The sequence below is a fragment of the Vanrija albida genome (genome assembly GCF_041260175.1).
Source record: "Vanrija albida strain AlHP1 chromosome Unknown contig_1, whole genome shotgun sequence".
Lineage (NCBI taxonomy): Eukaryota > Fungi > Basidiomycota > Tremellomycetes > Trichosporonales > Trichosporonaceae > Vanrija > Vanrija albida.
This window is the reverse complement of record NW_027191420.1, coordinates 423,353-449,763: the sequence shown is the minus strand read 5'-3', so window position 1 is coordinate 449,763 and position 26,411 is coordinate 423,353. Positions and strand designations below refer to the sequence as shown.

At 64.7% G+C, this 26,411-nt stretch overlaps 11 protein-coding genes across 11 annotated transcripts; 6 read left to right on the top strand and 5 right to left on the bottom strand.

The window, feature by feature from the left end:
• Positions 1-256: 256 nt before the first annotated feature.
• Q8F55_000203 (uncharacterized protein) lies at positions 257-2,915 on the bottom strand (the record flags this gene model as incomplete). Its single annotated transcript, XM_069348858.1, has 4 exons — positions 257-769; positions 802-1,836; positions 1,873-2,718; positions 2,823-2,915. The coding sequence occupies 4 exons, from the start codon at positions 2,913-2,915 to the stop codon at positions 257-259; spliced, it is 2,487 nt and encodes an 828-aa protein (XP_069212402.1).
• Positions 2,916-4,885: 1,970 nt separating this feature from the next.
• Positions 4,886-5,283, top strand: Q8F55_000202 (uncharacterized protein; the record flags this gene model as incomplete). The annotated part of the gene is made up of 3 exons (XM_069348857.1): positions 4,886-4,899; positions 5,000-5,139; positions 5,234-5,283. The coding sequence occupies 3 exons, from the start codon at positions 4,886-4,888 to the stop codon at positions 5,281-5,283; spliced, it is 204 nt and encodes a 67-aa protein (XP_069212401.1).
• A 636-nt stretch (positions 5,284-5,919) lies between these two features.
• Positions 5,920-6,599, top strand: Q8F55_000201 (uncharacterized protein; the record flags this gene model as incomplete). The annotated part of the gene is made up of 3 exons (XM_069348856.1): positions 5,920-5,928; positions 6,030-6,057; positions 6,241-6,599. The coding sequence occupies 3 exons, from the start codon at positions 5,920-5,922 to the stop codon at positions 6,597-6,599; spliced, it is 396 nt and encodes a 131-aa protein (XP_069212400.1).
• Positions 6,600-6,705: 106 nt separating this feature from the next.
• On the top strand, positions 6,706-7,029 carry Q8F55_000200 (uncharacterized protein; the record flags this gene model as incomplete). The annotated part of the gene is made up of 1 exon (XM_069348855.1): positions 6,706-7,029. The coding sequence occupies one exon, from the start codon at positions 6,706-6,708 to the stop codon at positions 7,027-7,029; it is 324 nt and encodes a 107-aa protein (XP_069212399.1).
• Positions 7,030-7,452: 423 nt separating this feature from the next.
• Positions 7,453-7,734, top strand: Q8F55_000199 (uncharacterized protein; the record flags this gene model as incomplete). Its single annotated transcript, XM_069348854.1, has 3 exons — positions 7,453-7,472; positions 7,523-7,629; positions 7,667-7,734. The coding sequence occupies 3 exons, from the start codon at positions 7,453-7,455 to the stop codon at positions 7,732-7,734; spliced, it is 195 nt and encodes a 64-aa protein (XP_069212398.1).
• A 1,326-nt stretch (positions 7,735-9,060) lies between these two features.
• On the bottom strand, positions 9,061-11,665 carry CBR1 (NADH-cytochrome b5 reductase; the record flags this gene model as incomplete). The annotated part of the gene is made up of 9 exons (XM_069348853.1): positions 9,061-9,136; positions 9,174-9,322; positions 9,366-9,424; positions 9,461-9,701; positions 9,874-10,030; positions 10,090-10,171; positions 10,904-11,086; positions 11,148-11,154; positions 11,663-11,665. The coding sequence occupies 9 exons, from the start codon at positions 11,663-11,665 to the stop codon at positions 9,061-9,063; spliced, it is 957 nt and encodes a 318-aa protein (XP_069212397.1).
• A 98-nt stretch (positions 11,666-11,763) lies between these two features.
• Q8F55_000197 (uncharacterized protein) lies at positions 11,764-13,785 on the top strand (the record flags this gene model as incomplete). The annotated part of the gene is made up of 1 exon (XM_069348852.1): positions 11,764-13,785. One exon carries the CDS (start codon positions 11,764-11,766, stop codon positions 13,783-13,785), a length of 2,022 nt encoding a protein of 673 aa, XP_069212396.1.
• Positions 13,786-13,898: 113 nt separating this feature from the next.
• MPH1 (3'-5' DNA helicase) lies at positions 13,899-18,253 on the bottom strand (the record flags this gene model as incomplete). The annotated part of the gene is made up of 14 exons (XM_069348851.1): positions 13,899-13,930; positions 13,975-14,305; positions 14,345-15,739; positions 15,774-15,902; positions 15,941-16,048; positions 16,087-16,197; positions 16,239-16,469; positions 16,506-16,691; positions 16,731-16,793; positions 16,841-17,052; positions 17,090-17,189; positions 17,234-17,391; positions 17,428-17,616; positions 17,653-18,253. The coding sequence occupies 14 exons, from the start codon at positions 18,251-18,253 to the stop codon at positions 13,899-13,901; spliced, it is 3,846 nt and encodes a 1,281-aa protein (XP_069212395.1).
• Positions 18,254-19,344: 1,091 nt separating this feature from the next.
• Positions 19,345-19,641, top strand: Q8F55_000195 (uncharacterized protein; the record flags this gene model as incomplete). The annotated part of the gene is made up of 1 exon (XM_069348850.1): positions 19,345-19,641. The coding sequence occupies one exon, from the start codon at positions 19,345-19,347 to the stop codon at positions 19,639-19,641; it is 297 nt and encodes a 98-aa protein (XP_069212394.1).
• A 388-nt stretch (positions 19,642-20,029) lies between these two features.
• Positions 20,030-22,493, bottom strand: Q8F55_000194 (uncharacterized protein; the record flags this gene model as incomplete). The annotated part of the gene is made up of 5 exons (XM_069348849.1): positions 20,030-20,959; positions 20,998-21,260; positions 21,297-21,502; positions 21,538-21,752; positions 21,849-22,493. 5 exons carry the CDS (start codon positions 22,491-22,493, stop codon positions 20,030-20,032), a joined length of 2,259 nt encoding a protein of 752 aa, XP_069212393.1.
• Positions 22,494-23,364: 871 nt separating this feature from the next.
• On the bottom strand, positions 23,365-26,086 carry Q8F55_000193 (uncharacterized protein; the record flags this gene model as incomplete). The annotated part of the gene is made up of 2 exons (XM_069348848.1): positions 23,365-25,698; positions 25,798-26,086. The coding sequence occupies 2 exons, from the start codon at positions 26,084-26,086 to the stop codon at positions 23,462-23,464; spliced, it is 2,526 nt and encodes an 841-aa protein (XP_069212392.1). The 3' UTR covers positions 23,365-23,461.
• Positions 26,087-26,411: the final 325 nt, after the last annotated feature.

Below are 26,411 nucleotides of genomic sequence, written 5' to 3'. Positions count from 1 at the left end.
ATTCATCTCCCTGCGTATCTGACAGATCTGCTCCCCTTGCCCTGTGTATCCGACCTTGATGACTACCTTGTCTATTGAGACGCGGCGGATTTGGCTGATGTCCCCGGCGGACTGAGGCAAGAGATTGATGTGCGACCCGGTGCTGCCCCTCACCCTTGTGTCCGACTCATGTGCTACATGCAGATGCCCTCCAACTTCTCCTCGCCCTGGGTATACCACCGGCCTGCTACATACACGCACCGCCGCCCCACAAAGTCTACAACGACGGCGCCAGCCGCGGAGCCGCCAGCGTCCGCTGCGCGATCGCCTGCCCCTCGTCGCCGACCTCGCCCCGCCCAAACGTCCACACAAGCAGTTCCTGAACCTCGCTCCCAGCCACCTCGCCGATATCCAGCAGGCGGAAGAGGGCAATGCGCTGCTCGTCCAGGAGCAGCCCGTACCCCAGCCGCGCGTCCGACGGCGTCAAGCGCAGCTCGGGCGCGAGGCTGCGCCGCGTGGCGAGGAACGGCAGCCTCGTAGTCACGGGTGCCGCGAAGCCGTCGAGCACCGTCGGCTCGGTGTGCAGCACCGCGCTGCCGCCCACGAGCCCGCGCTCGTCGGCCGGCGCGAACCGCACCTCACCGACGCCCGGCGCAAAGTCATACACCTCGAGATCGAACACGCCGTCCTCGGCCACTGCGTCCGCCTTGCTCGCCTCGTGCCCGCGCCCGCGGAGGGCGGCGAAGCGGTACCCGTGCGCGCGCGCCTCGTAGTCTGGTTCCCAGTAGTTCTGCCGTCAGCACGCTCGTAAGTGGTACCCACATGTGATATCTCCTCGTCCTCGTCGCGCTCCTCGTCCTCTTCGTCCTCGTACCTCCGGGCATATAGCCTCTGCGGGAGGATGCGCGTGTTCTCCTCACCCCACTCCTCCCACTCGACGATGTGCGTCATCTCCTCTGTGGGGTCGATACGATCCCGTGCCAGGGCAGCCAGCTTTTCGCGGAGCATGAAGAGGGTGTACGACCTCCGCTCTTTGACCTCGATATCCTCTGTGAGGTGTACCACGGTGAACCCGAGAACGAGCACGCCCGTGTCGCCGTCGCTGTCGAACGCACGGGGCACTGCGTACGGTGAGGGGATGGATTCCCGCGCCGACACCACGTTCTGGCCCAGTAAGACCACGTCCTCGATTGCCTTGTCCCCGAGGGGCCCGAGGGGTGGGAGGACGAAGCGGACATTCGGCACGAGCTCCTCTTCCTCTGGGTGCATCATTTCCTGCAGCACCTCGCCAGTGTCGAGTATTGGCGGCCTCGGGAGGTCGCTGTCATAGTCGTCGGCGGCCGCCTGCTCGGGGAACACGTCGGACGCCATGTCGGGGAACGGGTCGTCATACAGTGTGCTGGGGACTTCGGGGGCTTCGGGTGTGGTGTCGGCGGGCGCTGCTGTTGCTCTCAGAGGAACACCATCGGCCGCAGCGACCGCCTCTACTGCCGATGCAATGAACGCATCGAGGCTGTCGTTGTCGCTCTCCCACTCGCTGTCGCCGTTGCCACTGTGGTCGCGGGCAAACTCGTCCGGGTCGCCAACACTTCCCTCCCCGTCGCCGCTGCTACCAGCAGAGTTGTCGGAGTCTGTATCCAACGTCTCATCCGTCGCGCTGTCCGAGTCGTCGTCGTTCGGGAACATCAAGTCTGCCCAGGTATCTCTTGGTGGGATGGGGTACACCTCGAGCGCGAGCCAAGGGTCGTCGAGGATCTGGCAGTCCGTGAGTATGCTCTTTAGGGGCGCCACAGCGATCAAGTCGTCTGCGAGGAACGAGAACGTGGGCGAACCGTAAGTCGGGGGCAGGGGGATGGTCTGTCGTCAGTCATCGCAAGCTTTGACAGCACTCACACACGCCACCTGCCCTGTCTGCCAGTCAAACACGAGCAGGAATGTGCCCTTGAGAGTCCCGCGCTCTGTGTCGCTGTACTTGAACACAAGCGTCGCGACGAGGCTGCCCCGCAGCGCGAGACAGTAGCACGCGCCCTTCCAGCGGTCGCGCCGGGGGCCCATGACCGAGGTCGTGTACGCCATTCCGCGCTCGCGCTTGAGCGTGACCACCGGGCTTTTGGCGCGCGGGTGCGCCTGGCCCGTCTGTAGGGAGAGTATGTGGAAGCGGCTCGTGCAGACAGTGTTCGAGTACCACACGTCCTCGTTGAGCAGTAGCAAGTCGGCGTGCGCGTCAATCGCCGAGATGCACGTCCAATCGTTGTACAGCAGCCGGCGGGTGAACGGGAACGGGTTGGCCTCGTTGACCTCGTCGTCACCTGCCAGTTTCTGATCCACGCGTCCAAAGTCGACGCTGATGAAGTTGTCGAACAACCCGAGTTCGTCGGCCTCATCTTCGATCTCATCCATGTTGGCGCTCACACCCGCGTGCCGGTGAATCACGACGAGCCCGCTCGAGAAGTCGTGCTCCTCGGCCCGGTTGCCCGGCATGTCGAACCGCTGGAAATTGTGTGGCGTGAGCGTCCGCCAGGCGGCGTTGTGTGCGCGCAGGACCGCAGCTTTGGAGCCTAGGGTCTGGCGCTCGGGCTGGGGCTGGGGTGCCGGCGCCGCAGGTGTGGGCGCAGGCGTGGGCGTGATCGCGCTACCGGCGGCTGCCGGAGCGGCGTCGCCGTCCTTCTCTTCGTCCTTGTCCAGAGCCGCCGGCTCAATGTTGACGTATCCGCCGCCCGTGACAGCAGCGGCATAGCACTGTGCGGCTGAGCACGAACTGTACGCCGAGCTGAACTGGCGGCATGTCTGGCAGGCGGGGCGGGGCGTCAGGGAGGGCGAACCGAGGAAGGCGGAGGACTGACCTGGGACAGGCGTGCGGCGTCGCGCACCGACGAGTGGGCAAACACTGCGTGCAGCAACTCGTCGGGGAGGTGGAGGATGCTGCTCGTGGCCATGCTGCTGCGTGGGGAGATGGGCAGTATGTTGACGAGGGGAGAGCAAACGAGCGAGTATCGAGTCAGATGTCGGTCCCGTCATTATAATCTCGGCACCCGCGCGCCAAGCCGTTCGCCGTCGCGTCGGTCGCGTCACGTCGCGTGTTTCGATCCGTCATTATTACCACCACGTGTTTCAACTCGAAGCCTCGAAAGTGGCAGCGCGACCCGCCATATGCCATCATGCGACCAGCTGACCCGCTGACGCCCACGCCGACGCCGACGCAAACGCGGACGACCAGCAATATACATGTTAGACGATGGGTAGCCCCCATTCGTCGTCCTCACAAGTCAGTCGCGTCGAGGCCCAGCGGTGCGGCGACCGGCCCGAGCTCGGTACATCACAGCACCGACCGCTGCGTCCCACAACCCCACAGGTACACCCCGCACGGGCGCTGGCGAGCGAGCGCTGGTCGGCTGACATGTCGCTTGGCTGGGCTTTGCTGGCCACTGGCTGGCCGCTTACTCGCGCGCCGCGCCGCCGGCGGTCACGCGAGCCGCACGCCCCTCTGGTGTGCGGCAAGAGCTGCGGTGGTTCTGTAGGCGAGCGAGCGAGCTACGCTACAGGCGACTCACGCTCGCAGGCGAAACACAAGCGCATATTTGCCGCCAACCCCGGGCCGCGCTGCTGCCTGCGTCGTCACACGACGCCGTATATAGCCAGTGAGCTGGGCGGCTGGCTCGCCCCCTCGCGTCCCTCCCTCCCACCATGTGCTCGCTCCACCCCTCGCACCCGTACGCTGGCTCGCTGCCCTCCCCGCTGACGCCAGATCGCCCGCCGCCAGTCTCTTCCCCCGCCCACTGTCAACCTGTATCTGGGAGAACTGCGCCAGCAGCGCGTCGATCAACGCCAACACGTGTCTGTTCTGCGACCTGCGTGAGTTTCAGTGCCGTGGCGGCGCCGGGGCGGGGCCGTGGCGTCGGCGTAGGCGTCGGGAAAGAGACGAGGGAGACGAGCTCATCCCAGACTACGCAATGTACTTTTACCACAACACGCGGCCATCCTGGGTCAAGACGTAGCGCGCGGGCCGTCCCCTGCCCTGCTGCTCCCCCTCGCTGCCCGCCCCGACCGCACGGCCCACCGTCGCTCACGCACGCCACCCCCGCCCGCCCTGTACCCGTTGTCCCATTGTACCACCCCTGCCATGCACACGTATCGGAGATTGTCAGCCGTCAAAGGTACGCCGAGACGCCCGGGCAATGTGACTGGACTGACAGACTGGCAGTCTCCGACAGTTTCGTCGGCGCGCACGGCCTCCCCTTGGCGGCGAGAGCATGTCGTTGTGCATGCGTCACGCGCGAACAAAAGCGAGGTGCACCAGAGGCCATGTCATGAAACCTGAAACCGCGCACCGGCCTCGTCTGGGCTGCTGACACGAGGCAGACATGAAGAATGCAGGCAACGGGGGCAACGGGGGTGAGGCAGGGCGACACACGAGGCTTGCTGGGGCCGCCGGGCCCGTGAGTGGCGCTGGATCGCTGCCAGCGGCGCGGCGCGGCGCGGTTGTTGCCAGCGGTCATGTCCTCGCAGCGACAACAGTGCTGCACCTCCGCTCCCCGCATTGTCCGTGCCAGTGTGCCTCTGTGCCTCTGGCGACAACACCACCACGCACCCGCTCGCACCGACACACACATCACACACTCGCGCCACGGCGTCACCCGCCACCGCGTGCCACACACGAGCAATCACCCTCTGGATGAAACAGACGGCCATCAAAGTCTGCTTTGTTGTGCGCGCGCGTTGAGTAAGGGGGCGGGGGGGCGAGGGATGCTGGCAGAGTATAAGAATTGCGAGGGGTGTCGGTGACTACTGGGCAGCACACACAACTACGACAACTACGACAACGACTCAAACACAGCCAAACCTCATCCAACCCAACCCAGCCAAACCCAACCAAGCCAAACCCAACCCAGCCACAACCAAAGCCAACATGTGCCAGCAGATGTAAGTAGCCCGAGTAGCCGCCCCGCTGCATGCTTCGGCGGGCTGGCGACAGCAGTGCTTCCCAGCCGCGCTTCTCCCGCCCACACGCTCACGCACGCAGCACCACCGCCCCGGTCAACCACAACAACGACTCGCCGACCGAGTTCGACTTTGAGACCTCGTACGAGGGTATCTGCTGCTGGGAGTTCTGCATGGTCCCGATCCAGGACCTGCCGCGCACCGACAAGCTGTGTGGAGTCCGTAAGTGTTGTGTTGTCCGCTCTCGGCCGGCCAGCGGGCTTTGTGGCCTGGCCGTTTTGGACCACCAGCCCGCCTTTGACTAACTGAGCGCCAGACTACATGGACTACTACTTCTACAACAAGATCCCCGGCTGGACCAAGTGAGCGCGCCCGCCGCACGCCACAAAGGACCCGACGCCGACTCGGGGACTTGTTTTCGTCACGCCCACGCACTCACGCTGTGCGGTTCCGACCGTTTCAGCCCTACACTCCACTCATTGTTAGACTTTTAGATGTCATTGTTCACTCGTCAGAGGGGCGGGGAATGGCAAGGACGGGGCGGGCGTGGCGCTGGGCCCCGCCGCCACACTGACGGGTCGGCCGCGCCGTGGCGCTGAGGCAGGCCAGTGGATGGATGACCTCACGTTGGTTCCGTGCACTGGGCGGGGTGTCAGCGAGGCCAAGTGCGACTGGGTTGTGACATGGTCTGGTTTCGTCCGCCAGCGCCACACTCCGAAAGCAGAGTGCCACACTCGCTGCGGCACGGTGGCTACTGTATCTCTCCGCGACGGCGATCAGCTCTGACACAAGCAACCTGGCGGCTCTGAGAGCAAGGAGATGCAATGTGACCCCGATGACCAGACACACCTTACAGCGGTCGGCGCACTCCACGGCCGATGCTGACTAGCCGGGCGCTCAGACGGACGGCGTGGCGTGCCACACTCCCACCCGCCCGTGTCCGAGGCATGTGCTGGATCTCATATCTCCCGCTCGCTTAGATACGGCCTGCTCAATACAGCCATGACGCAGGTATTAGAAGTCATCGAGCCCAGTGGCAGCTGACTCCACCATTCCCCGATCCGAAGGAATGCAGATCAGTCGGCTCTCGACGCCGGCCGTCGCCATCGCAGCTTCGCTCGGCTGTCTACATCGGGCAGAGTGCGTGCTTGCCCCCGGTGTGAGGGGGGCGTGGGTTCGCGGGCTGGGTCGTCGCCGCGAGACACTACATAACTCCCCGCCTAGCCCCCGCAGCCCCACCAAGCACCATGGCCCCACGTCTCGAGAACAAGATCGCGATTGTGAGCTGCCCGCTACGCCACTGACCCCAGGTGACCGGCGCAGTGGGCGGCATCGGCGCGGCCATCGTCGCGCACTTCGTGGACGAGGGAGCGCGCGTCGTGGGCATTGGCCTCGTGCCGGGCGAGGTGGAGGCGGCCGGTGGTGTCCTGTTCGTCACAGGCAGTGTTGCGTGGGTCTTAAGCTTCACTCGCGTATGCGCTGACCCCAGCTCGCCCGACACCTGGGACCAGGCCATCGCCGCGGCCCAAGCCGCGTGGGGAGCCCCCAAAGTCCTCGTCAACGGGGCCGGCGTGCTCATCCAGCAGGCGCTGGCCGAGACGACGCTCGCGACGCTCGACGCCGAGCTCGACGTGCACGTGCGCGGCCCGCTCATTGGTGCGCCGGGTACGCCGCGGCGCTGACGAAAGGCATGCAGAAGTTCGTCGCCACGCTCGACGGCGCGCCCGGCGCCATTGTCAACATCTCAAGTGCAAGTACACCCGCTTTCGGCCCGCTCACACCCAGATCATGGCCGAGCGCGTGCTCCCCACGTACGGCGCGTACGGCGCGAGCAAGGCCGCGCTGGCGCAGCTCACGCGGTCCGCGGCGGCCGAGTTCGGCGGCGCCGGCGTGCGCGCCAACGCCGTGGCGCCAGGCGCGGTGGACACGGCGATGACGGGGCACACGCTGCGGCTGCCGTCGGTGGCCGCGGCGATTCGGGCACATACCCCGCTCGGCCGGTGGGCTGAGGTCGGGGAGATCGCGCCGCTCGTCGCGTTTCTCGCGAGCGACGACGCGGGCTTCGTCACGGGCCAGGTGTGGGCCGTTGATGGGGGCTTTGGGATTCTGTAGCGCGTGCTTGGGGATGCTTCGCGCCCCAATGTCCAGAGGGAGAAGCTGCCGGAATGGATGTTGCTTCTGAGTGGCAAGTGGCAAGTGGCAGGTGGCAAAGTGGCGCCCGTCAGCGGCGCGGCGCGCACAATGCGAGCGCACGGGCGGCTTGCGTGCGTGCACGGATCGTGTGGCCCTCGTCGTCGGCTTGCGCCGGCGCGCCGGTCCTCGCCCCGCCCCACCCCACCCCACCCCACGCGCCCGCGCCAAGCGCCCCCCGCCACGAGAAGACGTGCTGCCGACAGACGCCCCGTCCTCGTGGCCGTGCCGCCCGCCATGTGCCGCCGCGTGCTCCCCGGCGCGTGAGTACAAGAGAAGAGGGGTAGCGTCATCGTCTTGCCATCCTTCGTCGTCTCTGCCAATCGCCACCCACCACCAACAACCATGGCCCACTGGCACTTCTGGTGCGTAGCCGCTGCCCCCTTCCCCCGCCCCCCCCCAACTCACACCCCAGGCCCCCAATCAACACCTGGCAGCCGCCGCCGTGGAAGGCGTGTATCTGGGAAGACTGCGAGCGCGAGGCGCTCCTCCTCGTCTCGAGCGAGCTGTTCTGCGGGCCGCGTGAGTGGCCGCCAGCCCACGCAGCAGCTGACGCCAGACAACGACGCGTACTTCCGCCGCTGGGAGCGGCCGCGCTGGCTCAAGGCGAGCCAGGACCCGGCGTAGGAGGCCCACAAGCAGCGCACCGCGGGCGGCGCGCGTTCTCTCGTCTCGTCTCGACTCGTCTCGTCTCTGTATGTCCAGTCTGATGTATCCTGTCCGAAGCTGTCGGGCGTGTGTCTTTGTCCGAGCCGACGCCACGCCCAGGCTGCTTTGCTTCTCCCCAGCGCCAGCGGAAGTAGGATGCATCGGTACAGAAGCCGGATCGGCGCGCGTGGTGCGTTCTTTCCTTGGAGATGGGCGGGCGGCGCCGGCGAGCTCTTCTCCGAGCCAGCCAGGACCGGAAGGCCCCAAGGCAGCAGCCACGCCGCCCCGTGCACCAGCTGCATCGCTGTGACGTTGCAAGAGGTGCGTCGGCGTCCAGCGGCGCGCGCGCACGTGCACCGGCACGTCCGTCACGTCCGCCCCGATCGGCAGGTGGGCGGCGGGGGGTGCCAAGTTGGGCTGGGTTCGGTCGTCGCCATGCGGTTGGTCGCCTGCCGCGCTCCGTCGACTGCGCCCAAGTGGCGGCAGCTCCGAGGCACGTCGGCGCGCCGCCCCCTAGCCCATGAGCAGCCCGTACACGTCCCACGGCCCACAGCACCCCACCCTCGGTGCGTTTGTCGGCGCGGCGCAGGCGGGCGGCGCGGGCGTGTGGGCCGTCGGCGCAGGCGCGCGCCACGCCGAGATGTGCCACGCCCCGTATGCCCCGCTTGCTGGCCAGCTGCTCCGCCGCGCGGCGAGCGCCAGCGCCAGCGCCGAGGCCGGCGCGGGGGGCACGTACGTCGTCTTGGTTGTCGGCGCGGGCATCTCGTCGTGTGCATGCGTGCATGCATGAGAAGGTCGCGCGCATTTGTGGCTTTGGCACAGCGCACCCACCCCCCACTGCCACCGGATACTTGTTCTCCGCGGATCAAAGTACAAAGCCGCAGCGCCGTCGGCGCTTCTTTCCGGTTTCCGTGGCGCATTCCTGCTCGATGCTGCCTGCGCTGCCTGCGCTGCCCCACACGCTGCCATCGGGGTGTGCATGGCCGTGTCGTGGGGTGAGCGGGTGCCCCACTGCATGCGTCGCGACGATCCGCAACGCCTGCTGGAATCTAGCCGGTGGTGTCGGAATCTGGCGGAGGCAGTGGGCGGCCCACGGGCGATAACCTCCTACACTTCGGCGCGGCATCGAACTCAACGCCCCCGCTACCCCCACCCCCACCCCTTCAGCTGACATCTCATGCATGCCCTGATACATCTTCGCCGTCTACCTTCGCCCACCTTCATCTACCCTCACCTGGTCTATGCAGACCGTCTAGTGCCCCAAGCACAGCACAGCATCGCCGGCGCGCTCATCGCAAAAGCCTTTTAGAAGAGGAACACCTGGTCCTCGAGCTTGGAGACGGTGCGGGCCGCGGGGTAGCCAATGGTCGTGAGGTGGCCCCTGGGTGGGTTAGCGAACCACGGCATGAGTCACCCACTTCATGGCGTTGAGCATAGGGGGAGGGCCGCAGAGGAGGACCTTGCCGCCGGCCGAGATGCCCTCAGCGTGCTTGCGCTCGTCAATCATCTCCTTGGAGACGAAGCCGATGCCGCCAGTCCAGCCCTCGGGGGCGTTGTTGAGCACGTACTGGCGAGTCAGCTGTAGTCCAGCCCAATGTCAGCGAACTCACGAAGACACGGAGACGGCCGTTCGACTTCTCGGCAAGCGTGTCGAGCTCCTTGCGGAGGACTAGTTGTCAGCACCGCACGCTCACACCGCACCCACGAATGTCGTCCTCGTTGACGTTGGCGTAGATCAGGTCAATCTCAGTCTTGTCGAGGGGGTCGAGGATCGAGCTCTGGATGATCTGGTACATGGGCGTGATGCCCGAGCCACCAGCGAGCATAAGGAGGTGGGGGGCAAGCTTGCGGTGGTAGTTGAACTTGCCCTTGGGGCCGCGGACCTTCATCGTGTCGCCAATCTTGAGCAGGCTGAGGTGGCGCGAGATGTTGCCCTTCTCGTAGGTCTGGGGACAGTCAGCTTTCCGCGGTTTCCGGCAGGGCGAGCGGGCTAGGGCCGTGCGTTGAGCGATAACGACAGGGGCTTGGCCTGTGCTATTCGCAGCCGAGCGGCTAGGACTGCCCCAGCTGCTCGAGCTGCCCTCGAACCTCCCCCGCGGCGCTCCAAGCATGACCCACCTTGACGACCAGCTCGAAGTAGCCCTTGTGGTGGTCGAGGGTGGTGGGGGTGTACGAGCGCATGACCTGCTTGCCGTCGATCTCGGCAGCGAGCGAGATGTGCTGGCCGATGGGGAGGCCAAGCGAGTCATCTTTCTTGGGAAGACCAAAGCGGTACCTAGGACGTCAGCACGAACGTGTACAGCACGCCCCCAAGGCCGCCGCCGCCGCACTCACTTGGCCGTGTTGTGCGAGAGAATCTTCTTGCCGATGAGGGGGAAGTTCTTGAACTCGGCAGCGTCGAGGATGGGCTTCTTCTCTGGGGGCAGGTGTCAGCTGCTGTTGCCGGCGGCAGGGAGAGGCGAGACACGGCACTCGTGACGTGGGAGAACTCATGAGCGTGCCAGTGGACATCGTCATCATGGTGGTCCAGCTCTGGCTCCCACTGCGGTGGTGGGAGTGGGCGCAGACGAGGTTTAAGGACCGAGAGGGGCATTAGATCGTCATGGACAAAGGTCGACGACTATGCAAGTGGGGATGGAGAGAGAGGGAAGTGGGGATTGCTGCGGTTGCGAGTTGCGGCGTGAGATGAGATAGGGACGAGATGCGCCGTGGCGCTTGGCTCGGGCTGGCCGGCTCGCTGGCTGGCTGGCCGCCCTCGACCAGCGGAAGCAAGCGCGCGTGCATGCTTGCTTTGTTGTGCACACGGACCGTGCGCGTGCGGCGCCTGCGCCGCGACGTTTTCTTTCCACGACCAGCTCCGATGCGCGCATCGAGCGCAAAGGCAGCCGGCGCGGTGACGAGCAAACGTTTGTCGGCGACGCGTGTGAGGGTCCCGAGTTCCGCCGCGGATCGTGGATCGTAGCTCAGGCACGGCGAGCGAGAGCGAGTGGGGGAGAACGGAACTCCGGGGGTGGGAGGGAGCGAGGGGGAGAGAACAGAAGAGAGGGGGGGGGGGGGGGCGAGGGCGAGGAAGGAAGGTGGCCTCGGCGACCACGGACACGGCTACAACAACACGAGCCATGGCGCGAGCCACAACAACAAGACTCACCGGCCCAGGGCAGGTCGTTCTTGAGGACGACGAACCAGACGAAGACGGCGACGACGAAGAGGCCGGCGCCAATCTCTGTACCGTAGGGGAGCAGCTTCTCGCAGTACTTGTCAAACTCTACGAGGCCGTTGAAGATGGTCTCGTTGAGCCTCTGCTGGATGGACGCCATGTTGGATGGGAGGGCTGTGATGGACATGTCAGGGGGTGGGGACAGCAACGGGCTGGGGTTTGCGCTGCTGCTCACTGTTCGGCTTGGGTTAAGAGAGAAGAGGTAGAGGGTTGTTGTCGTTGCTAGTCGGGCAGACTATTTCCGCGTGCCGCGTCGAGGTCGAAGTTGGGGGAGTAGAGTGGGCAAACACACCGGCAACGCAACGGCAACGGCAACGAATGCTGCGCGGCCATCGACGGGCGCGACGGGCGGACGGCATCCAGACGCGCTGGACGAGGCGCGGGATTTATTTTGGGGCAAGTGGGGGAACGTGGCATGAGCGTGCGTGCCACGCGAGGGTGTGTTACGTAAGACTTTGCTGTTTCGGCACCCCCGCCCGATAAGGAGTGGTCGCACGACCCCTGAGTTTTTACTGCGAAAGTGGCTCCTCCCACCTGCCAGGGCGGTAAGCGACGTCGACACCATGCGGTCAGCCAAGGCGACGACGAGGGGCCGTCCGGGCTCCTCAGGCTCCCATCAGCAGCGACAAGCACCCCGCAGCAGCTCGGGCAAGTGAGACCGGGTGGGATACTTGTTGCACACACTCTCACCATTGTTTGCTTCGTTTGCCCATCATCCACTCCGGCCCATCGACCAGCCCCCAGCCCCCGGCTCCACCCTCGGCCGACGGCTGCGCACGCCCCACGCCGCCATGACCCCGCCCACGCCGACGCCGCCCTCGCCGTCCTCCAAGCCGTGGCTGCTCTCGACGCCCTCGGGCTCGGGCAAGACGTCGCCCACGCTCGGGAGCACGGACAAGTACGCGGACAGCACGGGGGACCAGTACGCCGACCTCGAGGCGGGCGAGGTGGCGCTGGGGTACGCCTCGCCGCCAGACGACCGCATCGCGCTCCCCGGCGCCGAGAGCGACAGCGAGCCCCCCAGCCCATGGCCAGTCCTCCGCTCGCGCCTCGCCCGCCTCCCGGGCGTCCCCCCCGTCCTCCGCGTAGCCAACCGCATCCTCGGCCCGACGCACCGCAGCCCCCCGCCGATCCCGAGCGCGCCCCTAACACTCGCACTCACGGCCGGCGCGCGCGACTACCGCCTCAACCCAGACGGGGGGGTCGCGCGCCTCACGCGCCGCCTCGGGCTACAGCACTACTGGCTGGTGTACCTCGCCGCCTGGGCGGCGCTCAACGTCGGGCTCATAAAGGCGGCCTACTACCTCCCCAACTCGCCCGAGATGATAGGCTGCACGGCCACGCTGTGGCCCGACTGGCCGCCCGACACCTGCGGGCTCAACGGGACCGCGTGCCTCCCCGCGCTAGAGGCGGGCGTGTACCGCTGCCCCGGGGGCTGTGGGCGCACCAAGCTCGGCAACCCGCGCTGGATTGGCGGCAGCCGCATCAACGGCAGGCCGCTCGTCGTCGGCGGCGGCGGCGGGGGCACGTACCGCGCCGACTCGTGGGTCTGCCCCGCGGCCGTGCACGCCGGCGCCATTAGCCCAACGTTCGGCGGCTGCGTGCGCGTCACCCCGCTGCCGTACCCCGCCGGAGGCGCAAACTACACTGCCTCTAGCGCGCGCGGCATCCTCAGCTGGCCGTTCGAGGCGCACTTCCCCGCGGCGTACACGCTCTCTCCGTACGGCAGCAGCGCGGCCTGCATCGACTACCACTGGCCGATTACGTCGACCAACGTCGTCCTCCTCTTCGCCTTCACTTTGCTCTTCGCCCCGCCCCCGCCTGCGCTCTTCGCGACCCTCCTCGTCGGGGGGTACGCGCACCTCGTCCTCGTGTCCAACCCGCCGCGCCAGCCGCCCAACTGGTCCAAAGTCTTCGGAGGGCTCCCCGCCGTCCTGCTGGGAGGGTACTGGATCTACCGCGTCTCCTTTGAGCGCACGCTGCACGGCTGGGCGCGCGCCGCGCTGCCGCTCGAGATGGCGCTGTGGCAGGGGTGCGGGTTCTGGATCGGGATTGAATCCAGCACCGTCTTCTCAAAGGTGCCCATCCAGAGGCTGGGGTACGGCGCGCTCCCGGCCGGCGGGGTCGTCGCGCTCGTGCTCATCGTGCTTGTCGTGGTCGCGATCGTGGTGATCCAGGCGCTTGAGCTGAGACGGCTCGGCCTGCTGAGGTACTACCTCGCGCGCTACCTCCCCCTCGTGCTGATCCTTATCGTGCTCGCGAACCTAGGACACGACAGCTACCTCCGCCCGCACCACTACCTCCTCTGCCTCGCCGCGTTCCCCGTCATCTCGCTGCCGAACCGCATCAGCCTGTGGGCGCAGGCGTTCTGCCTCGGCTTCTTCCTCGACGGCGTCGGCCGCTGGGGGTGGGACAGCATCGTGCAGGGCTTCGCAGAGCTCGTCGGCGACGCAAACTTGGGTACGATGCAGCCCGCGCTCGTGGCTGCTGGCGCGGCGCTCTCCTGGCCTGGCCTAAACGACACGCTCACCGCCGCCGGGTTCACCGGCGTGTCTATCCTCCTCGACGACATGGTCATCGCGGCCAACTACACTGGTTCGAGTGAGTACTCTGCCCCGGCTGCGCTGACCCCAGACTTCTCCCTCGCCCAGACCAGCGCCTTCACCCTCCCCCAGGCAAACGCCACGGTCGACGCCGCCGTCAACCACTACTTCCGCATCGCCTACATCGCAAACGGCTCCAGCCTCGACTTTACACCCCCGTGGACATGGCTCGCGGCAAACCAGAGCTGGACAAACAGCACGGGGCTGTAGAGCGGCACGACAGGCACGGCCACCTGGACACTACTCATCTACACTCCCATCTCCCGTTGTATCTAGACTGATAGACATACATGCATGTAACGATTACGCCCACAGCCACTCCCCTACAGCCCGCTCCCAAGAGGATCGCTTTGCGCTGCGCCGTCAGCTCCCCTCCCCCACCGCAACCCTCCCACTCACAATTAAACGACACATCCTCGTCGTCGCACACAAAGCTGCCCAGCTCATACTCGTTGTCGCTGCTCCGCTCCTCGTCAGACACCAGCACAGGCGCCCTCGCCTTGCCGAGGAACGCCTGGTGCCACTCGTCCCGGCTGTTGCGGAACTGCAGGCCCATCCGCGACCCAACCTGCGTCGACAGCCCGGCAGCGTACACCGCGCGCTGGTTGTACCCTGTCGGCGCCTGGGTCGCCTGGAAGTCGTCCGCGAACAGGCGGTCCTCTTTCGTCTCCTCGTCCGACGACGGCTCGTCAGACGACTCGGAGCCGGATACACCAGCATCCAGATCAAGCTGCGGAGTTAGATCCAGGCCACAGGATGGCTAACTCACCATCTGGCGGACGGCCCCCGGGGCTCGCCTCGGACGCCGAGATCCTCGCACCGGGGCAACAGCTTCATGAACGCCAGCCGGGCTCGAGCTGGTCACGCGCCGACGGAGACGCTGGAGCGGACGAGGCGCAGGACTGACATCTGGCGGGTCGCTCGACGGGAGAAACAACGGCACTGCCCGATGCCCAGGTCGCCGGACGGGGAACTGAGTCGCGCCACCGCTGGCAAACGGTGACTGCGCCAGTGGCGAGTCGCCGAACCGGTTCGCACCTCCGGTGAAAGGCGTCTGGGGCACTGGCGGCGGCGGCATCTGGTCGGTCGAGCGGCTCGGCACCAGTGGCGCCGTGCGCTGCGCCTGCACCGTGGCCGGAGGTACCGTCGTCTCAGGCGGGGGTGATGGCGGAGGAGACCGTTGCGTGAAAACGTTACCGAGGTCCTCGTCGTCGTCCCAGAACCCGTCGAGCTGGCTGAACCCAGCGGCAGCAGCAAGACTCGGGCTCAGACGGGTCCCATTGCCATTGTCTTTGCCCTCGACCTCGTCGTTCGCCGCATACGCGTGCGGGGACGACGGAGGTGTGCACCGAACCGGTGAGCTCTTGCTGGGAGACGGCGTGCGGTCTCGGGGAAGGCCTTGGGTCCGAAAGAACTCGAGAGCACCTCTATTCAGCTCCTGGCGGCGCTCCTCCTCTTGCTGCTTGCGCTCCTCCTCTTGACGCTTTTCCTCGAGCCGCTGCTCCTCGTCCCGCTCGGCCTGGCTCTTCTTGGACTTGGCAGAGCCCGTGGCGCCGGATGAAGGCCGAGAACCCAGCCTCGCCTTCTTTGTTCCACGTGCGCGGGCAACCTTCTGGGCGGGACCACTCCCCATGCGCGACGTCGCGACGTTTCCGTACAGCAACTCCGAGTCGTCCTCGTCCTCGTCGTCGCTCTCGTCCATCGCACTCAGGTCGATCGCCATTGCCTCGTCCTCGGATTCGTCAGACGACGGGTCCGCCTTCCGTCGCCGCTTCTTCTTAGCGGCTGACTCCTTCAAGAGCGCAGCGACCGACTTGAAGCCGTGGTGGGCGTCCTCAGGGATATCATGTCCCCGTTTGGTTGTCGTCGGCTTGGCCTTGGCCGACTTCCCAGAGGCAGCTGCCAGCTTGACCTTGTGCTTCTGCTCCGAAGGGTCCCAAGGGTCCACCTCCATCTCTTGTTCTAAGACGGTAGGGAGTGGCCCAGGAGGAAGCAATCGTTCTACGTCCTCGAATAGCTCAAGGTTGCGGCTGTGAAGAATTTCCTCTTGGATATCGCGGTGGACTCGCTGAGCTGTATCCAAGTTAGTGTCCTCACGGCCTTCGGACATGAGAACATGGACGTTGCCGTCACGCTTTCGACCTGTGCGGCCTATGCGCTGGAGCTGAGGTGTCAGCGGGGCCGCCAAATCTACTCACCAGCTTGATCGACTGCTTCGGCATATCGTAGATGACGACAAAGTCGACCTCACCAATGTCCAATCCCTCCTCGCCGATGGACGTCGACACGAGGATATTGAACTTGCCCTCCTTGAACTCGTTGATGGTCTGAGGTCAGCCACTGCTTGGAGGCGGCCACAACTCACCCTCTTCTGGTCCTTCTGGGTGAAGCCCTTGTCCACGGCCTGTTTACCCTGCGACTGACCAACGAACTTGGTTGCACGGAGGAGGGCCGGGTGCTCGTTGAGCATGTCCTGAGTAGGTGTGAGATGGGCCAGGAAAGGATACTTACCACAATCTCAAGGACACATTCGCGAAGGGTGCAGAAAACCATCGCTCGGGTGTTGTTCTTGGTTCCGTGGGTCTTTTCATCCTCTTCAGCCTGGGCAAAGTGCGCGAGTAGCTGGGCCTGGTGAGCACAACAGCGGGCATAGATCCACTCACCAGCTCAAGCGTCTGGTGCATCTTGGGATGCCGGTCGGCAGCCGTCTTGCCATCCGTGTGTTTCCGGATATCGTTGAGCTCTCCCTCAACATCGGTCACCAGGCGGTGGTACTCGATGTTGTTGCGCATAGAGTTGGCTCCGGCTTTCGTGTTGCCCTTCTTGCCAGTCGATGCTGACCCCCCACCGATCTCCAAGAGTGTCGTGTGGAACATGCCCAGCGAGAACTCGAGCTGCTGGGTTAGATGGTACGTGCGACGCGGACCTACCAAGTAGGTCATGGCTCTTGCCATCTTCTCAATGTTGTTGAGAGCTCCAAAGGCCCAGGCCAACCCGCTGCTGCGGTCTTTGGCAATCTCCAAGCGCTTTGATGTCAGACGGTACGGTTTCATCCGTGTGACATCCAAGTCTCGGTGATTGAGGACGTTCTTGTCGACCAGCTTTGCAACAAACGGCTGTAGTATGAGCGACGTCCGAACAGCCAATCTGCTCACCTTCATCAACGCTGCCCAGCGGTCTCTAATCTCCACGAATATGGGGGACATGCTGACGACATGCTTGTCTGTTTTCTGCCTGTCAGCGTTGCACTGTCACGTTCCCTTACCTTCTCATTCATGTACTTGCGGATCTCTGGAGCCTCAGCTTCGCGGATCTCGATTCGGCTGATGTGCAGCGCGTCGACAACTCCTTGAACCTTGGGCACGTCGCTGCCAGGTGTCGCTGTGAGGGCAAGAACGCGGAAGAAGGGGTGATGGGCGGTGATGTATGCAAGAATGGTGGTGTATGCGTAGGAGCCAGAAGCCTTGTGGGCTTCGTCTGGGCGGTCAGCCTTGCAGGTCACAGTCTAACTCACCAAAGACGGCAAGAACAATATCGCGAGGATCGACAGCGCCACGCTTCAAGTCGTTATCCAAGGTCTGCGGGGTGCAGTAGAACACGCGTCGCTCGTCCCACTGAAGCGTCAGCTGAAATTGGGTCAGGGGTCAGAGCAGCTCACCAAGCGGCCGCGCTCCTTTGCCGATACATTGCCCGCCATGACAGCGGCGTCGGCACTGGGGATGCCACATGTGAGCTGGCACGCCTCGATCTGCTGGTTGACGAGCGGTTTCGTCGGCGCTAGGAAGACAATCTTGCCAGTGGGGAACCAGCGGTAAACTGATGGGTTAGCCAGCCGCCTCTCACTGAACCCACAGTTGAGCATGACGACACCAGCGACAAACGTCTTGCCCAGGCCGGTGGGCAGCGCGACGAGGCAGTTGTCCGTGAAGCACGCGCGGATGATATCGAACTGGTAGTCGCGTTTCGGGTGGTTCGTGGGGTAGATGTAGTCCTTGATCGTGGAGCGGCTGTACTCGTGTGTCTGGGGTCCGTACGGCTTGGCTGGGGCGTCAGTTGAAGACCATCTTTTCAACTCACAAACATCGACGAGGGGCTTGGGAGGCGGAGCGAGCGGCTCTCCATAGTCCTCCTCTTCCTCTTCGTCCTCGTCATCCTCCTCCTCGTCGCGCTTCCGCTTGCCCTTCTTCTTCCCCTTCTCGGCGCCGACGCGCCGGCCGGAAGCAGCGAAGGCGGTACGGTCCCAGCGCTTGCCCTTGGTGTACTGCTGCTCTCTCCGGAAGCCCAAGTGCGTCTGGAACATTGCGGTCCCGCTGGCCGTGCGTGCAAACTTGTTCCGGTTCGCGGTGCCGTTGGCGATTAAGCTCTGGCGCTGGGGCGCGCGCGCGGCCACCGAGTCGAGCTGCACCAGCTCGGCGGGGTCGATGTCAAACGTCGTGTCGTACTCGTCGTCCGAGGGCTGGGCGCTGGGCCGTACGCCGAGCGCCGCGGCGCGCCTCGATGGCCCGGCATCGGGGTCGGCATACGCGATGGCTGCGGCGCGGGCCGCGGCGCCGGCGTTTGGCTGTCTCGTCGGTGCAGCTTGCCGCGTGGGAGCAACGGCGGCGCGCTTCTCGACTTCCTCGACCTCGCGGAGGAACGACTCGTCGAGCTCGAACGCGTCGAACTCGTCGTCGGACATTGGGGGGCAAGATGACAGTGATGGTGGTGTGGTCACACGGGGTCCCAAGATGGATGTGCGCGGCCGGTGTGACTAGATGCCCCGTGCCATTATCCACGCTTTCCAAGAGACGGGGTATGCGTTGTGGTATGCAAGATGTTTGTGGGCAGACGATTGAGATGAGAAATCAAAAACAACAGCGGCTTTGTTGTGGTTGACCTGGCTGGGTGACGCGTAAAGTGGAGGCAGCGAGGGGCGTAAACACGCGTGCCATGCACGTGGGTTTGGTTCCGCTCTAGGCGTGGTGGCACTCAGAAGGTTGTGCGAGCAACATGATGCAGCGAGCGTCGCGGCGTTGTGCGAGGGTGCTTCTGCAGGCTACCCCTTCACAGCGAAGGGTATGGAATCTGAGCGCAGAGCGAGTGCTAGTCGGCAGTCTTGCCACCAGAGGAGTGGCAGCACCGCGCCGCCGGCCAAGGCTAAGCCCCGACACGACGCAGCATGCCACATGCCGATATCGGCAAAGCATCCCCCTACCCCTCTCTACTCCCGCCGCATCGGACGGCACAAGGACAACAAGGTGAGTGGCAGCCACCATCTGGGTAGTCAGATCGCACAGTGTGGCGCCGCCGTGGCGGGGCAGTGGCGGGGCACGCACCCGCGCACCCGCCCGTGGCGCCTCGTGCGATCCGTCCCGAGCGCGCCGGGCGTGTCCGCGGGCCGTGCCGTGCCGCGCTGGCTAGTCATGCTCGTCGAGCTCGCCTCGAGTCTGACGGACGCGTGGTCAAAGCGCTAAAATCTAATGCTATTGTGGTTGCGGTGCGACGACGAGACGAGCTGCAAGCTGCACGCCGACAAGGCTCGCAGCTATACTTATTGGGCGCTGTCACCCACACCCACACTCCCACTGCGCTCCCACCCTAAGACACCACCGTCACTGCACGACCCGCGTCGAGATAAGGACACTACGACGTGACTACCACGGTACGTCCCACCACCTCGGCGACCACCGCTGACCCACGAAGCGTCCACCGACACTATCAGCCCGTCCGAGACACCCCCCGCCCGCGATTACCCCCCACACGCGACAACCCCCCACCCGCCCACCCACAATGCCGGCGCCCGCGCTCTCGCCCATGACGACGCTCATATCCGCGCTGCACGACATCCTCTCGGGCCTCCTCATCGCCATCATGGCCGGCATGCTGCTCGTCGTCTTCGTCGTCGGCATCGACTACGCCGTCTTTGCGTGGCAGCAGGAGGCGAGCGCGCGCCGCGCAGAGATGATGACGACCCGCAACGACGAGGCCCATGTCGATCACATCCTCCATATCGTGTGCGACGAGCGCAGGGGCGGGTGGGAGATGAAGCGCCTCGAGAGGAACGACTTTGAGCCGTTGCCTTGTTAGTCGACGGCGGGGCGCACGGCTGTGCAGCTGGCCCGGAGGGAGAGAGGAGACGGCGACTAGTGGGCGGCGAGACACGCCGCCCACCCACCCCACATCAGTGTTTGTACGATGGCATGAAGAACTACTCGAGACACAGCGAGGGCACACACTCAACCTTCTCGCGGGACACAATTCATCCCACGGACTATGTACAAGCTACTGCATTGGCTCACTCGACACGGTGCCAGCTCGTATTCACACTACAACGGTTGCTCACACTACAACGTCGTCAGGGCATTGTTCGGCATCTTCCATGCCTGCGGTCGGTCGTAAAACGGAACTTGGAGGGGTCGGAATGGCTACAAGGGTGGGGACTGGGACTTGGAGTGGGTGGATCTCTGGCCCACTCTTACGACGCGGCGATCCTTGCGCCACCGCTGTTGTCGTTTGCTGGGTTCCTACTCGCTACAGAGGCGTAGCTCGGCGCCCGCGGGCCAATGGGGCCATGTCCAATTGGCATCGGTCCGCCCCCACTGAGCCTGGACCCCCCGCGGCGGTCGGGGTGTCCGAAGGGGCTGACAGGTGGGTAGAAAGGCGGTGACTGCGCGGCGTGGCCGTAAATGTATGGGTCGGGAGGACCCTGGTGCGCAAAGGTCCAAGTGTTGTACGGACCATTCGACCAGTTGACGTTTGACTGCATTGAGAGGATCGGAGGAGCCCAGCCGCCGTCGTTCATGAAGGCATGCGGGGGCACTGGGAAGCTGGGGGGTGGAAGCGGGGGACCTTGAGGATAGACGTTCTCGAACCCAGGAGGAGGGCGCACCTGCGGCTGCGCCGGTAAGGACGGAGCGGCAGAGGCTGCTCGTGGCTGGAACGGCTGCACCCAAGGTCTGACCTTCTTCTCTGCAGGCGTGTCCTGGTGAGAAGTCTTCGAAGAGCCCGGCACGGGCGACGCCGGTGTCGAAAGCGAGTTTTCACGCGAGTGCTTGAGTATCGGAGTGGTAACGGGGAAACCTGGAGGGCCGAAATCCGGAGACTTGAGAACCGCTGCAGCAATTGGAGAGCGAACAGGCTTGGGCTGGCTGAGGCGAATGGCCGAAGGGGCAGGCTTGAGCCTCGAGGTGGGGCTCGAGAACATGGCAGCTAACGCATCACTGCCCGACTTGCGGGACGGGGTGATGAGCTTTGATGAACCGAACACGCCACAAACGCAAGCGATCCAGTTGCGGACGCACTGGAGCCGCTCCTCAACCTCGTGCGCGATCTTGCGAAGCAACCCCACGGCACGAGCCATGCTCTCAGGCTCCTCGACATTCCCACTCCAGATTGTGCTGACAGGCTGAAAGCATCAGTCCAGCGCCATCACAATGTACTCACAAAGGTGCCATTATCCTCGTCGACCATGGCAACCAGACGCCACATGACGCCACAGGTCTGGAGACCGTACGCGATTGCCGTGACATGTGCTCGTGGCTGGGTGAAAACGGGCTTTACGGTTCGGGCGGCTTTGAAGAGCTTGCTGTAGATGCCGAGGGCCAGGCGCATGGCAGTGAGGAGTCGGACATTTGCCGCGGCTTGGTCGCCGTGAAGGCCGAGCGGCTCAACGAACAACCAGGGGAACCATCCCTCCGATTCGGCGTCTATCATAAGCATACAGATTATCTTGCAAAACTCACGAGGAGACGGACTCCATGCAACCCCAGCGATGGCCATGGGGTCGACGAGATCCCAGCCGACTTGGGACTCCTTCTGCGACGGGTCGCGGCTGAGGGGCAGTCTGATCGAATCGGGACGCACTCCTACGGCGAGAGCTGGGCGGGTTGCAATTAAGTTGCCGAGTTGAAGAAGCTCCAACAGTGCCACATCCGTCCCACTCGACATGCTGTTGGGTCAGCCAAGCACCCACACCCAACTCACTGGTAGCTCATCACTGGCGCATCAACCAGAGCCGACAGGAGGCCCCCAATAATCTCCTCGTACGTGCCGTCGGGGGCGATTCGCACGTCCGCGTCAAACAGGTCGTGCAGGGCGCAGTGGGCGTGCCCCAGGGCCATGGCACGCACAATGTCGTCTGCGGCCCCATAGTCTGCCGGCCTCGCAGCCACGGCTTTGGATGCCGATTTCGGCCGCATCTGAGTGAGTCAGGTCAGTACGGATCTAGGGGCGGCCCCGTGTTCTGTGCGCGCGACGATCACTGGTACGTCACGCACACACACGCCTCCACCTACCGTGTGGAGAACCGCCGAAAAGTCGCTCGCCACCGTGACGAGGTCGGCGAGGTACGCGCTTCCCATGATGGAAGGCTTGAGGCCAGGCGGCGGTGGTGGTCCGGGGCGGCGCGCGTGCGCGCGAACCTGGCGGATACCAAAGCGCACCAGCGTGAGCATGTAGTCGACCGCGGGCGGCGGCGAGGGGGGGCGAGTAGGCGGGAGGTCGGCTAGGACAATGCCGATAGCGTTGCTGCTGTTGCCACCGGTGTCCTCGTCATCAAAGTCAAAGTTGAGGTCAATGTGGAGCGAGGGGTCGGTCGGGGTCGCGGGGTCGCTAGACGGCGGGGTCTCCGTGTCGGGGGAAGGCGAGGCGGTGAGCGGGCGGCGGACGGCCGACGGCGACGTGAGCTGAAGCAGCTGGTGCAGGCTCTCGTCTTGGGCCTGCGCGTCGGCGACGGTGCGCAAGGCCTCACCCAGCCCCAGTGGCGACATGAGGACAACATGTTCGTCGTCGCCCTCGGGTGGGAGTAAGACGTCGCTCGGGGAGAAGTCTGCACGCACCTCCTCGACGACTTCGTTCCATAACTCGGCGGATAAGTGCTCCTCCATCTGTCTGAGCTGGTACCGGTCGCGGCGGTGGGGGTACGGATACCCGCCTGGCATGGTGGGTGGGTGTAGCGGGTGTGGGGAAGGCGGCGGCGGGGGCGGCGGCGGCTGGGCGTCGAGAGAAGGTGATATGCCGAGCAGACTTGCGAGGTGGCCGTCGTCGTCGTTGTCAGAGTCTGATGGGTTTTGAGGTGGTTGTGCGAGTTGAAGAGTGACGGAAGCGAGTGCGAGGGATATGTAGAGGAATGAAAAGGAGAGAGACATTGAGTTGTGGAGTGAGTGTGTGCGAGAGGGGGATGGGGGATGCGAGTGGGAGTGGGAGTGCGAGTGCGAGTGCGGGCGGCGAGTGTGGGTGGGGGAGAGTGATGATATTGTGACTGGTGGCGGTGTGTGTCGCGACGGTGGCGAGTGTGTGCGTGTGGGTGGCGAATGGGGGCGAGAGTGGGGGGGTGAGAATGCGTGCGCGTGTGAGCGAGAGAGAGAGAGACAGAGAGGAGGATGAAGGGCGTCGCTGCCAGAGCGAGGCGTGGAGAAGAGGAGGAGGAGGAGGAAGAGGAGGAGGAGGAGGAGGAGGAGGAGGAGGAGGAGGAGGAGGAGGAGGAGGAGGAGGAGGAGGAAGAGATGAAATGACGACCAAAGTGGACTGGGCCAAAACATTGTCATTGTCAACAAGCCATGTCGTCAGCAGTCATGTCTCGCACCACCCGTCAGTCTCAACCAAACCCCGCAGCAACAAACACACTTGTATAACTGCATGTCTAGGCATTAGATGGCAAGTGTGCGCAGAGGCCGCACATGCAGACGTGATCAGAGCTAGAGAAAAGGATGAGATGAGGAGACAACAAGTGTCAATGTCCATGGGGTGGGTAGGTGGCAGCTTCACAATGAGTGAGTGAGTGTCCGGGGGGGGGGGGGGAGGCAGGAGTTGGGGGGCTAGGGGCTTGCCTGCCGTGCATTGCTGGTCGTGCGTGCGTGCGTGCGTGCGTGCATCTCGGGGGTTCTAGGTCGGCGCTGGCTCGCGTCGTTTAGTCGCGGTACTGCTGGGGGTATCCCGAGGGGGTCGAGATGCCAGAGTTCTGACCGGGGGTAGGGTAGTCGCGGTAAGGCGACTCGACGCCGGGAGCAGCGCCAGGAGGGAGGTCACCAGCACCCAGAGTGCCGTACTCGGAACCAGAGCGGGAGATGGAGCCCTGGCCAGGCAGGTCGTGCGTGGCCATGGTCGAGATGGAGGGGGCCGTCGAGAACGGACGGTTGGGGGGCTGAGGACGGCCGCCGGGGACGTTGCCCATGGCGAACGAGTCCTGCTCGCGGTAAGCCTCTCCAGTGTCCCAAGCACCGTTGTCCTGGGTCGCGCCCTGGGCGTACCAGCCCTTCTCGTCGGCGGCCTTCTTCTGGTTCCTGCGGCGGCAGCAGCAGAGGAAGGCGAGGATGGCGAGGAGGATACCGGCACCGACACCGACACCGATTCCAATGCCGAGCTTGGCGTTGTTGGAAAGACCCTTGGAGGCGGGCTTCTCAGCGTTGGCAACGGCCGAGTCGGTGGCCTTGCCGGGGAGAGCGGTCGACTCCTGCTCGGTGGTCGAGGCAGTCGACGACTCGGGGGGAGGAGGAGGCTTCCAGTTGGCCTGCTTGATGATGTCGGCAGCCTTCTCGGCGATACCGTAGGTCGACTGCATCAAGTGGGCCGAGACCTGGAGGGGCATGATCGAGGCGTCGACGACACGAACGTTGGCAGTGCCGTAGACCTTGAGGTTGGTGTCGACAACACCACCGTCCTCCTGGGGAAGCATCGAGCATGTGCCGAGAGGGTGGAACTCGGTGCCAGCGTTGGAGGTAGCGTAGCGGGTCAGAGCGTCGCCAGTGAGGCCGACAGTGCCACCCGACTCGCCAGTGATCTGCTGGCCGAAGGGACCGGCCTTGGCGAGAGCGCGAACCCACTCGGAGCCAGCACCGAGGATCTGGGCGTCGGGGCCGACCGAGAAGTACGATGGGTCGATGGTAGGAGCAGTGAACGCGTCCTTCGAGTTGATGAAGATGGTGCCGCGGGAGAAGGGGTGCTGGATACCCATCTGGATACCAATGTTGTTGGCGCCCGCGCCCCACATGGTAAGGATGATCTCGAGCTGGCCAGTGCCGTCCGTAAGACGGTTCTTGAGGAGCTGGTACTGCTTGGCGAGGCCGCGCTGCACGCTGGGAGGCAGGTTGTGCATCTGGGTGACCGTGTTGGCCATGTCCTGGAGGTTGAAGGCGTTGGCGGCGGCAGTCGAGCCGTTGCCGATCAAGTCGGCGTACGAGACGTAGCCGACGGCAGAGTTGACATAGGTCCAGAGACCAGTCTTGCTGTTCTGCCACTCGGTGAGGGCCTCGGCCTTGGCGCTGTCGCTGCCAGCGAACTGGGCCCAGTTGTCAATGTCAACCGTGTTGAAGTTCATGGTGTACGAGGCGTGGTCCTGGAGGTTGTGGCCGACGGGGAGGTCGACGCGCACGGGGATGTCAAGACGGTTGAGGACGTCGGCGGGACCGATACCCGAGAGCTGGAGGATCTGGGGCGAGCCGACGACACCACCCGAGAGAATGACCTCCTTGTTAGCCTGGGCCGAGTAGACAGCCTGGCCCGAGCCGGCGGAGAAGGAAACACCCGAGGCAATAACGTTGCCCGAGGCGTCCTTGGTGCCGTTGAAGAGGATCTCGGTGACCTGCTGGCCGGTGAGGATGAAGAGGTTGGCGCGGGGCGGCAGAGGGTCAATGTAACCAATCTTCGAGTCGACACGCGACTGGTTGGCCTGGTTGAGGGTCGAAGGGCAGATCATGACACCGCGGGTCGTGCCGTCGTTGAGGTCGTGGGCGGGGAGACCCATGGCCCTCCACGAGGGGATCCAGTTGGCGGCGAAGGGGTAGATGAACTGGGGGAAACCGGCCTGGATGGGGCCCGAGGTACCGTGGACGCTGGCATCAAAGGTCATGTTGAACTGCCTGGCCTGCTCCTGGGGGGGAGCAGTGAACTTCTCGGCCTTGTTCATGTACTTGTTGACCTCGGCCCAGTCCCAGGTCTGGTTGGCGCCAGGGTTGAGCTTTGCCCAGTCGTCGTACTCGCCCGAGTCGCCACGACCCCAGAAGAGGCCGTTGACGGCGGCCGAGCCACCGAGGACCTTGCCGCGGGGCCAGCGCTTGGCGACATCACCGGCTGAGCGCTGTGACACGGTCGAGTACTGCCAGTCGGTGGCCATGCCGGGGCGGGTGAGCGAGTTGATGTACGAGTAGCCTGCAATGTCAGCCATAGTCCAACAATCCTACACGTCGCATGCCACGCCGTAATGGGCACATGTCGCACGCCCCGCCCTCCCGCCTGGGTCGCACTCACCGGGAATGTTGATGTTGTCGGCCCACTCGGTGCCATCGCCACCAGCCTCAATGACGAGGACGGTCTGGTTGGAGAACTCGGACAGGCGGCCGGCGAGCGCGAGGCCCGCAAGACCACCACCGGCGATGATAAAGTCGAAGGCGTTGCCGCTGACCTGGCTGACATCCGAGATGATGCCTGCGCGGCGGAGGATGTCGCGGTGGATGTTGCCCTCGAACGCGTTCTCGTTGCTGGCGAGCGCGGGGGCGGCCGCGGCCGCGAGGGCCGCAAGGGCGAGGGTGGGGATCATACTAGTGCTGTCTCTGATTTTCGCTGATCACGTCAGCCTCAGCCACTCGAGGGAGGCGCCGGCGGCAGCGGCGGCGGCGGTGGCGAGCGGCGCATGCACTGCGCATCCACTCGGGCAGTCACTCACGTCTGTGCACCAGGACTGATGGCGTGTGATTTACACGGCACGGGGGGGTGGTCGGCACGCGAAGATGCCGCAGTGGTGGGCTGCGCAAGGGCTCGATGCCTGAGGGGCAGCGAGGGGCAGCGAGGGGGAGAAGAAAAAAAAAAGTGGCGAGCGTCAAGGATGCGCGCTCGACGTTGATCTGGCCGTCGATAAAAGAATG